This window comes from Mizuhopecten yessoensis, unplaced genomic scaffold, assembly GCF_002113885.1.
Source record: "Mizuhopecten yessoensis strain PY_sf001 unplaced genomic scaffold, ASM211388v2 scaffold9615, whole genome shotgun sequence".
NCBI lineage: Eukaryota > Metazoa > Mollusca > Bivalvia > Pectinida > Pectinidae > Mizuhopecten > Mizuhopecten yessoensis.
The window spans coordinates 1,364,703-1,376,686 of record NW_018408136.1 but is presented as its reverse complement, the minus strand read 5'-3'; the positions used below and the strand labels follow the sequence as shown (position 1 = coordinate 1,376,686).

At 37.2% G+C, this 11,984-nt stretch overlaps 1 protein-coding gene across 3 annotated transcripts; it reads left to right on the top strand.

The window, feature by feature from the left end:
• Positions 1-4,627: 4,627 nt before the first annotated feature.
• On the top strand, positions 4,628-11,702 carry LOC110458494 (piggyBac transposable element-derived protein 4-like). Of its 3 annotated transcripts, none has more exons than XR_002463804.1 (3): positions 4,628-4,796; positions 5,109-5,385; positions 7,645-7,917. XR_002463804.1 is itself a non-coding variant. In XM_021510213.1 (3 exons), exons 2-3 carry the CDS (start codon positions 10,585-10,587, stop codon positions 11,645-11,647), a joined length of 687 nt encoding a protein of 228 aa, XP_021365888.1. In that variant the 5' UTR covers positions 8,418-9,656; positions 10,450-10,584; the 3' UTR covers positions 11,648-11,702. The 3 variants fall into 3 exon arrangements, 1 of the variants encoding a protein (XP_021365888.1); XR_002463803.1 differs by lacking the exons at positions 4,628-4,796; positions 5,109-5,385; positions 7,645-7,917 and adding exons at positions 8,418-9,656; positions 10,450-10,658; positions 11,019-11,702; XM_021510213.1 differs by lacking the exons at positions 4,628-4,796; positions 5,109-5,385; positions 7,645-7,917 and adding exons at positions 8,418-9,656; positions 10,450-10,642; positions 11,019-11,702.
• Positions 11,703-11,984: the final 282 nt, after the last annotated feature.

Below are 11,984 nucleotides of genomic sequence, written 5' to 3'. Positions count from 1 at the left end.
TACTTTATGCAGTTTTTATTCGTGACCGCCAGGAGCCGCCAATGGGTCGGTCCGAGCCTTGGCCCGTCCGTCAGCGCGCGCTATCGCTGACCACGCCAGGGCGATAGTGAGTATGACGTGATCGTTCTGACAAACATCCGATAACAGCTAAAGTAGTGCTATTGTAAGACATTGGGCAATATTTCATCCAAGATTTCTTGCGTATATAAAAACGTCATACGCCTGTCATCTCAAACAAGACGGCACGGTCGTGTCTCGTGATCAGACACTCAGACCACACTCAGACAAAATCTATCCATTTAATAATAAAAGCATAAAATTTGATTCATTCCCCTCGGACGAAATCTCTTGTCAGGACGGACTGATAGAAAAATCCTGAAGAAGATATACACCCTTTTTACGGAGTAGCGTTGGTTATCTGTAGAAGTCAGTCCGTCAACGATCAATACGCCCCATACATCAACATCGAGGAGTTGGTAAAACCTTGTGCAGTCACACGGGGAGTAGGATAAAGTTTCCATGATCTAGGGAAGTCTTCACTGTGTATATGGGGAGTCGGGTAGAGTCTTCAACAATTGGAGGGGGAATCGGACAATAAGTCATGTTAAAGCTAACCAATGTTTTCATCCTTCACACGAATATTTAGGCAAAGTCAGTTTTATTGGGTGTAAGTCATCACAAATAACTTGAGACTGACAATGTATGCACCAGTCACACGAGGAGAATTTGAAACGTCTTCACTGATCATGTTAGGAGCCCACCTACACCAGTCACACGAGGAGAATTATAAAATGTCTTCACTGATCATGTTAGAAGCCACCCTACACCAGTCACACGAGGAGAATTATAAAACGTCTTCACTGATCATGTTAGGAGCCATCCTACACCAGTCACACGAGGAGAATTATAAAACGTCTTCACTGATCATGTTAGAAGCCATCTTACACCAGTCACTGACGTTCTTTTCACTGACTGTATAACGCGACCTTGTACTATCAAGTAGATAAATAATAAAGTTAGAGAAAAACAATGACTGTTATTGATTTCGATGTTACAATAGCATGATTATAATAATTCAAATATCTTGAAATATGAAACATCATCACAATTATCACTGCAAAAATAATTAGAAAAAACCCCAAAGGTACATCCTACACCACTCTCATATTAGGAGTGTGCGTCTTAAAATTCTTACTTTCAATGTGTTGTGATCAAGCTTGTGTCCCCCTTATCGTTTTCATGCGTTTGAATGGTTGGACAGTGTTTATTGAACACTGTGGATTCTATATGATTTTGGTGAGTTTAAATTTGATTGTTGAATGTCTTTAAAGTTAATGAGATATTTTATATAGCTTATAAGATGTCTGTCGTATTTCTTCTATCAAATACCTTAAAACACACCTTTCGTTATATGACCTGAAGACGATCTACATTGTGTATTGTGGCAGAAACATGGTCATACATTACGGAGCAAGTTAACATTGTACACATTTCTCGCTATCACAGTTAAAGAATATATTTTACTTGATACAAAAACTGCCTGCTGACCAAGTTTGTAAGGGTGAGTTTGTGTTATTGTCAAATTGTTTTAATCTTAGCATTAGATATGGTACATTAATAGTTTTGTATGCAGTTTACCCAGATAATTGTTATGGGTATTGATGATTCGACACATCTCCGAATACTGAAAGGATACAAAATATTTTTCAAGCTATACAAACATTTGTTCAAGCTAACATTTATACGTATACCGCACCAGCAGTACCACGTGTCTGTAGCTAACGTTACATGTAACACAGTAGATGTATTTGTCCGTACACTAAACTACTGTTCCATGTGACGTCAGATAACGATATGTGTGTTATGTCGGTGTTATCACATTTCTAAATTTTATCCTGTTTATTTTATTTTACTAAAATCAAGACCAATTAATAATGACGGACACAACGACGTTGAAGACGGGATAATGACAATACATAACGTGTAATGGCGCTATAGTGTTGGGACCCATTCAGTTTGACAAAACATTGAGTTACTGGATAACAACAAATGTGCTCCAGTCAAAATGGAGTTCCGGCAACTACAGAAAGGAACATACAACACCTTGTTTTCGATTTGCACAATACGACACATCTTAGTTCATGCCCAGACAACGTGCTGTATCACTAGTTAATTCAATAAAATGCAATAGAAAAATAAATGTTGAACTAATCCTGTATGAATTTATGTTGAAACAAATCAACATGAACCTAGTATCGAAAACACCGAGTTAACAAGGTTCATATTTATGTATCTATGTTTAAGTAATGCATTGACAATTAACTAACGATACAAAATCCCCCCTCCCCCCCCTCCCCTATTAAATAGAAGGGTTCCTAAATTGGTCAGTAAATACTAACACGATCTACGTGAGTCTACTACCCAATGATATATGTTCAGCTGCAACTAATCATCCGAAATGGAAAGCGAGTTTTATTTCGTTCTTATTTCTAGAAATATACAGTGCTAGGTGTTGTGAACCTCCGATTCTGTTTTAATGTGTGGTGTTGCTCTGTTGTAGTGATGAGTGGCCGAAAGGAATAGATCTAGACAGAAAATGGTATGGAAAAGAATAGATCTAGACAGAAAATGGTATGGAAAAGAATAGATCCAGACAGAAAATGATCTGGAAAATAATTGACCTAGACAGAAAATGATCTTGAAAATAATTGACCTAGACAGAAAATGATATGGAAAGGAATTGATCCAGACAGAAAATGATCTGGAAAAGAATTGACCTAGAAAGAAAATGATATGGAAAGGAATTGATCCAAACAGAAAATGATCTGGAAAGGAATTGATACCGACAGAAAATGATCTGTAAAGGAATTGATCCAGACAGAAATTGAAATGTTGATCATATATTGCAGTCAGTGACGATATATGAAGTAGCACTTCTTAACGATAATGGATATACGAATGTATCGGACTAAAACAATATCAAAGGTTATTGTCATGTACAAACAGTAACTTAAAATAATGCAGACTGTATACTTTTTCTACCAAACTACTTCCATATCAAAACCAACCACAAACCCTTTATTTTCTGTTACTTTTATGGTCGTTATTTTCCAGCTTATTCAGTGTCAGTTTATTAATTAAACAGATCATGTAGATCCTTTGCAAAATGGTAGGTACAATCTCGCGTTATACCAATGGGTATCAGACTACGATTCATTTAGGAACAGCAGATAAGTGTTAATAATTTTTTTTTTATGTCCTTACCTAATTCTGTTATAGAGTTAGTACCGCTGGACTGTCAGCACCATAGCATCCGGTATACAGAACTCGTTAAAACTGCCTTACATTTCTTCTAATTGCTAGTGACGTGAATTAAGATCAACAGATAGGATTATCACCATGTTGTGGTTTTAAGTTTAGTACATTAAGTAACATCTGAACCAAAGGATTTGAATTAGTGATTTTATATTTTTCAAGCGAAGCGTTAACTTACATGCTGTTGATTGGTGAATATTTATAAATGCAAAGTCTGTCGGTGATGACGTAGTTGATATTGAGATTGAATATACTCAATACAGATCCATACCGCAAGTGTTCAATCAATTGAAAAAAACCATGAACGGCGATGGAGACAAGATAAGGATATATCAGTAATATATTCTAGCAGATGTAAGATACTACACAATACCGCTGTATTAATTACTGTAGGTATGTTACCATAGAGTAAGTAGCAAATATTATGCAGACGGTACAAACCTGGAGTTAGCACGGTGAGATGGTCGTCAACTGTACATATATAGCTATAAATAAAGTGGAAAGTGCATATAAAATAGTTCGTGACTTTCCTGCGACTTTATCAATATAAATGTATATAAACTGAGTCAAATGCAAATGTCAAGGAAGTAGTATAGATTATATATTACATTTTTCTGATTTTTTTTCCGTATTTTATTCCTCCATTAAGATGAAATAACTTTTTATTTAGAAAATATATCAACTAAAATCGCTAGGTGGGAGTTAATATTGAGCTTAATAAACTGGGTGATTCTTAAAATAAAATAACGATTGCAATCGATTGCACATCCTAGCCGCAAACAAGGTTGTATACTTTAAAAAATACAGTCTTCAGCGTTAGTCGATATAATGGTTTTATCAACTCAGGAAAACTAAGTCTATGTGTCGATCTCAGCTAAAGCCTTACATAACACATACACTGTGTATACTAATGTATAACACAAAATGTGCACGCCATAACGCAAGTACAACACATTAACCTTTTCAGTGTCAGGGGGCCGATGGGGCCGATTACATCGGTCTCAGAGTGCCAGGGGGCCGATGGGGCCGATTACATCGGTCTCAGAGTGCCAGGGGGCCGATGGGGCCGATTACAAAGGTCTCAGAGTGCCAGGGGGCCGATGGGGCCGATTCTATTTAAATAGAGTTTGTTGTTTATTTTGTTGAATGTTTCTATAGCATATGCCACCTCATCTTGATTGCCATACAAAATTATGACGTTGGGTTACATGACGTCTATCAACGCGAAAAATGATGATGTAAAAGGTACGTAATTTTGACATCATCTTTAGTCAAAGTGACGTCATTATTGTTTGGAAAGCACCTGTATTAATGGCCGTTCCATGGATGCGGATGTTTCCACCTGAACCCGACAGGGGTCCTGGCTTTTACGAAGCTCATAGGCCTCTTCATATGCCACCCAGGGATTCTCGGCCATTTTCATATTTCATGATTCTTTTTCCCGAGACACTGATGAAGGAAATAATTCGGCACACCAACAGGTAAAAGTTTCCATAAACTATTCATTCTTCATAAATCATGAAATAATTTTAGTTCAGGTACCCAATTCTGTTTTAAAAACAGTGGTCGCACAGGTCTTGAAAATGACTGAAAGCCTTTCTTGTTTAAAATATTCTTTTAATTTTATATTTTACATTTTATCATTTATCAATAGTTTCGTTATTACGTGATAAATGTGTATGACCCCTGAAAAACCTTTCGGTATATCTGTTTTATTGAAAAGTATTGCATGATGTTGTCTTCCCTGGATGTTAGGTGTTAGACAAGTTAGTGAAGTATCTTTGACATTTTAGGTATGCACACCACCATCTGCAGACAAACCAGAACAATTTGGGACAAAATGCAAGGGCGCGTTCTTGGAAAAAAATTATCTTGTCGGAATTGAAAGCATTTCTTTCAATATTTTACAACATGTCAATTGTAAGAAAGCCTTCAATTCCCGAATACTGGAATTCAAGACTACCAAGTCAACGTTCATCTTGGTTTCCACACACGATGGCTAGAAACAGATTTCAAAATATTTTGAAATTCCTACATATCGCAGATTTCCGGCGCATGGTTGGAAGAGAGGTTAGAACAGTGTCGTCTAGGTAAATTATAGACTATGCATTGGTACACATTGTAATCTGTTTTATACAAATAATGTTTATTCAATGTGAGTAGGTCCGCGTGCGTATGTGTGCGCTTTCAGTGCAGCACAGTACTTATAACACATGTATACCCTACTCTCTTAATTGAAGAAGTCATGCGCTTACTGTACATGTAAAGTATAACTAGAATAAAATGCCCTTCATGCGCTCCTCTTTGAACAAAATAGTCACACTATCATACCATCTCGGCATACAAAATTAATTGATATATCTTGATAAAACTTGTTTCTTCATTTCTAGAACGCACAGCAGATTTATATTCAATTTTTAATATCATCACATTCTATACTCTAAAATAAAATGCAATGAACAGCGTAACAAAACAGATGGATGCGCAGTGTGTACACTACTAGTTTGTTTCACCCACTGTCTAATGATATTCCTGAAAAGTATTGGGCTGGAAGTTTAACGGATATGGCGCATGTCGGGTCGATAAGACGCGTGCCGGGTAAATATAGCGCATGTCGGGTCGATAAGGCGCGTAACGGATAAGGTAGGCGCATGCCTGGCGGATATGGCGCATACCGGTCGGACATGGTCAGTCCGCGATATCGACTATGCACAGTCAATAAGCAGTATCACACACGCAAAACATCCCATATCACGGACAAGTTTATGATAATTAAATTGATTATATTATTATCCGTGTCACTGTCATTGAGATATCACTTTTCATCTAACAAGTTAGCATACATGTTATACTTTGACGTCATTCACATGGACACAATTTTAAATTTTGACGAAAAAAATGTATTTGGCCATTCATCGCGGTAAGAATTATAAGCAACAGATAAATATACAAATATTACCGATAAAGTGCTAGATGAAATGACGTAACGTCACGTCGCTGTAGAAATACATCCTGTTGTTGTCAATATTAACGAAAACAACGTCTCTCGAGTAAAAGATATTTTAGTTTAAACATATTTTATTGCCAAAAAATGCAAGAGGATTGGGCACAAGTTACATGAACATTATTAACGCCCTTTCCTTATAAGATAAATAATTGTATATACACATCATAAGATGGATTTCATAGTTTAAATCACTACATTTATCTATTATTGGGAGAGAGAGAGAGAGAGAGAGAGTGTTACTTATTCATTGCAGTTTATAAATTATAATGTACATCTCAATATTTAACATATAATGCACACATTCATTCTTACTTTTATTTACAAATTATGGTATATTTTGAAATTTGGTCATGAAAATGGAACCATCCAGCACAGTCAGCGCAGTGATATCCTGGCACTATTCCATACTTTCAACTATTCAACAGTTCGTCACGTCCCGTGCTTTGTGTCTTTCTCCTTTTCATTCCATCCTTTCTCGAAAATTCGTTTCTACCGCACTGGCTGTAACTGAATGGCCCATCACATGCCTATATTACATACATTCCAGCACACGCACACTTCTTGCATTCACGCTCTCGTGCACTTAAAAGAAAGTTAAACATTACAGAGGATTACTAAAATAATAAGGAACACACAAGTGTACGTTATGCCATGTAATACGGACACAAGCTAAGAAATGAATATGAAAGATAATGAGGACTGTTGGAGAGGAGACAGAAGAACGTGACCAAATTTAAAACCTGCGAGTACTCGATACATACTGTTGGACATATATAAATACATTTTTATTTTCGTCACTCGAATAATCTTCATGGCCATACAATAATTTCTCTAAGCTTAGAGGTAAGTATTCATGAAGATTTCTAAACATTTCAAATCTTTGATCAGTATATATACTGCATGTAAAAAAGAAATGATGAGCATTTTCATTAGGATATCCACATGTACAAATTGGAGAGTTGATTAGGTTAACATTAAAGAGATCATCATTTAAAGGGCTGCATTTATGACGGAGTTTGGTTAGTAAAATATTTAACTTACGGTCACCGGCTAAATAAAAAACAGGCACTTTAAATGTTTCATTTTGTTTTTTGAGGCAGTTTGTGAAGCTCTTAAAAGAATGTGCAGTTTTAATATTAGTGTCAAGCTCATTCCATAGTCTTAAAGTAGAAGGTATGAACGAGTTGAGTGAAGATTGTAAGCGGAAATTAGGAATGGAATAGTTCTCAGAGTTTCTCAAATTATAAGGAGTTAAAGTAGCTACTAGTGGCGGGAGAAGGTCAGTTAGGTAAGAGGGAGTCATATTGTTGTGAATTTTGTAGAAAAGTTGAAGTTTGCGGCGGGTGCGACGTTGAGACAAGACTTCCCAACCAGTTTCGAAGTAAAGAGACGCTCTACTAGCAAAAGATGGCAGGCCGGTGACAATACGCGCCGCTTCTAACTGGAGTTTTTCAAGTTTATTTGCATCGGCAGTTGTACAACCGTCCCAAACTTCGCAACAGTATTCAAGCAGAGGGAGTATAAAAGTAAGATAAATTCTGTTTAATGTCTTGCGATTTAAAGTATATTTTAACTTGCGGAGAATTCCTATTTGTTTCGTAACAGTTTTACAAATGTTATCAATATGGTGAGTCCATTTACAGTTAGCATCTAGGAAAATGCCTAGATGTTTATGATGTTCGATAAAATCAATATTAACATTATTAAAAATGAGATTGACATCAAGCTCAGCATTGGTATTTGAAATTAGTAGCGCTTCAGTTTTATTAGGATTAAATTTAACAAGCCAATTTTCTGCCCAGTTATGAATTTTTTCAAGATCTCGGTTAGTAGTAGTTTCTAGTTCAATTGCGGAAGGAGAAGAGACGGATAGGGAAGTATCATCAGCAAAAAGACGGGAAGGGCTGACAAGGTTATCAGTTATATCGTTGATATACAAGAGAAAAAGAAGCGGACCTAAGACAGAGCCCTGGGGTACACCAGCATTAGTTGTTTTAGNGAGAGAGAGAGAGAGAGAGAGAGAGAGAGAGAGAGAGAGAGAATGTTACTTATTCATTGCAGTTTATAAATTATAATGTACATCTCAATATTCAACATATAATGCACACATTCATTCTTACTTTTATTTACAAATTATGGTATATTTTGAAATTTGGTCATGAAAATGGAACCATCCAGCACAGTCAGCGCAGTGATATCCTGGCACTATTCCATACTTTCAACTATTCAACAGTTCGTCACGTCCCGTGCTTTGTGTCTTTCTCCTTTTCATTCCATCCTTTCTCGAAAATTCGTTTCTACCGCACTGGCTGTAACTGAATGGCCCATCACATGCCTATATTACATACATTCCAGCACACGCACACTTCTTGCATTCACGCTCTCGTGCACTTAAAAGAAAGTTAAACATTACAGAGGATTACTAAAATAATAAGGAACACACAAGTGTACGTTATGCCATGTAATACGGACACAAGCTAAGAAATGAATATGAAAGATAATGAGGACTGTTGGAGAGGAGACAGAAGAACGTGACCAAATTTAAAACCTGCGAGTACTCGATACATACTGTTGGACATATATAAATACATTTTTATTTTCGTCACTCGAATAATCTTCATGGCCATACAATAATTTCTCTAAGCTTAGAGGTAAGTATTCATGAAGATTTCTAAACATTTCAACTCTTTGATCAGTATATATACTGCATGTAAAAAAGAAATGATGAGCATTTTCATTAGGATATCCACATGCACAAATAGGAGAGTTGATTAGGTTAACATTAAAGAGATCATCATTTAAAGGGCTGCATTTATGACGGAGTTTGGTTAGTAAAATATTTAACTTACGGTCACCGGCTAAATAAAAAACAGGCACTTTAAATGTTTCATTTTGTTTTTTGAGGCAGTTTGTGAAGCTCTTAAAAGAATGTGCAGTTTTAATATTAGTGTCAAGCTCATTCCATAGTCTTAAAGTAGAAGGTATGAACGAGTTGAGTGAAGATTGTAAGCGGAAATTAGGAATGGAATAGTTCTCAGAGTTTCTCAAATTATAAGGAGTTAAAGTAGCTACTAGTGGCGGGAGAAGGTCAGTTAGGTAAGAGGGAGTCATATTGTTGTGAATTTTGTAGAAAAGTTGAAGTTTGCGGCGGGTGCGACGTTGAGACAAGACTTCCCAACCAGTTTCGAAGTAAAGAGACGCTCTACTAGCAAAAGATGGCAGGCCGGTGACAATACGCGCCGCTTCTAACTGGAGTTTTTCAAGTTTATTTGCATCGGCAGTTGTACAACCGTCCCAAACTTCGCAACAGTATTCAAGCAGAGGGAGTATAAAAGTAAGATAAATTCTGTTTAATGTCTTGCGATTTAAAGTATATTTTAACTTGCGGAGAATTCCTATTTGTTTCGTAACAGTTTTACAAATGTTATCAATATGGTGAGTCCATTTACAGTTAGCATCTAGGAAAATGCCTAGATGTTTATGATGTTCAATAAAATCAATATTAACATTATTAAAAATGAGATTGACATCAAGCTCAGCATTGGTATTTGAAATTAGTAGTGCTTCAGTTTTATTAGGATTAAATTTAACAAGCCAATTTTCTGCCCAGTTATAATTTTTTTCAAGATCTCGGTTAGTAGTAGTTTCTAGTTCAATTGCGGAAGGAGAAGAGACGGATAGGGAAGTATCATCAGCAAAAAGACGGGAAGGGCTGACAAGGTTATCAGTTATATCGTTGATATACAAGAGAAAAATAAGCGGNAGCACGGGGTCAAGGAGCGAAGCACGTGTTTGGCCTACCCGAGTTGGTTGGTTTATTACATTAGAAAACAGATACGTGCGGATAATGTCGTTCAGTTTATGACGAGTCTCAACCAGTAGGTCAACGTTTATGTCACCAACTATAATGACATGTGGGTTTTCATCAAGTGCATTTTCAATGGAGTTTTCAAATTGTTCCCAAAATGGATTTACACAGTCATTTGGTCTATATACTGTACATAGAAGATACGAGGAGTTATTAAAAATAATTTCGACCCAGATGGCCTCACCTGATGGAAATTCTAAATCAAAAAAAAGATATTCAGAGAGATTTACTGTTTTTTTTTGTTTTTTTTTTAATTAAGCATCCTGCCTACGACCCTGCCGCCAGATTCCGTCCTCTACTTAACTTCGTCAACAGACAGTTCCTGCGCTTCATCATACCGAGGAGGGCACTGTATGTTGATGAATCCTTGGTGAGCACAAAAGGCCGTTGTGTGATGCGCCAGTACATTCCCTCCAAGGCCGCGAAGTACGGAATTAAGTTTTGGATACTCTGTGAGTCAGCGTCAGGGTACGTTCTTCAAATGTCCATATACAGAGGCCGATAATTCGACCCAACTCCGCGGGGGGGAGCTACAGAGCAGTAACGTTGTATACAACCTACTGAGCGAGACGTCCTTGCTTGGCCGTGGTTACCACGTGTTTGCTGACAGTTTCTTTTTTTTGTTTTTTTCGGAGCTTCTTTGAGATTTACAAGCATAAAAAAAGATTGATAGTGTTACGTTATCGGCAAGCAGACAACAAATGAGAGCTTTATCTCCGAGTTGACACTCACTTTTTAGTATTTCCTTTGCAAGTAAGGTTTGACAAAATCAACTTAAGGTTTTTCTTTTCTGCTATATTAAGAATATTTATATTTCATTTATTGAAGGTACGCTACGGAAAAACAGACCGATGCCCCTGACTATACGGAATGCGGATCCGCAGCCAGGGGCCGCTGTATACATGAGACAGGGCAACTTCCTGTGTCTGGCAGCTCGTGATGTAGAGGGCAAAAAGCCGGTGCGGCTCTTATCTACGCTCCTGCCAGCGCAGGACCTTGGATGTGGGCGTCCTAGAATTGTCAATGCGTATAACCATAATATGGGTGCCATTGACATGAATGATGGGTTATTGAGTGCATATGGTGTCCAGCGCAAAACCAAGAAAGTCTGGAAAAAAGTGCTTCTACACATTTTCCACAAAATTATGCAAAATGCATACATACTCTACAGAGAGAACACAACTGATCGCCCCGTATTGACTCGACTTAATTTCATCATGCAGGTCGTAGAGTCCTTATCGGGATGCAATGTCCCGGGCATGCCAAGGCGCGCACGTCGAAGAGTCCAGAACCTAGAAGTACTACCGCGTGGAAAAGAAAAAGATTGTTGCGTGTGTTCATCCAATGTGCGGCATGGCAGAGGTGTGCGCCACAGGAGCAGAACAATTTGCTCCATATGTAAAAGAGGCCTCCATAGGCACTGCCTCGAAAGGCACAACGCATGCGCAGAACTTTAGCAAGACAATCTGGAAATAAATTTATGCTGAGCAATTTATGAAATATTGTTTTACTTATGGCACGTTTAAATTCTGTTTAGTTTATCTTTTTTTTTTTATATATTTATTTATCGGTATTTTTGTCACTGTTTATGCTAGAATGTTAGTACATGTACACTAGTTTATATAACTCTCTAACCATTACAGGAGATCAATATGGTTGGGTAACTTGTCAAAATACATTATGTACCAAGAGTATCTATTTAATACATCGTGGTTCATGATGTCATTATTGCGAATGCGTCACATTATGTTTGCTAGAAGATTACGTCGTGAACGTAACATCCAAATGCTTGGC

Excerpts from the sequence above, each read along its gene's own strand:
- LOC110458494 (XM_021510213.1), top strand. The coding sequence starts at position 10,585 with ATGCGCCAGTACATTCCCTCCAAGGCCGCGAAGTACGGAATTAAGTTT. Across the intron at positions 10,643-11,018 it reads AATTAAGTTTTGGATACTCT|GTACGCTACGGAAAAACAGA; the intron begins GTGAGTCAGCGT and ends CATTTATTGAAG.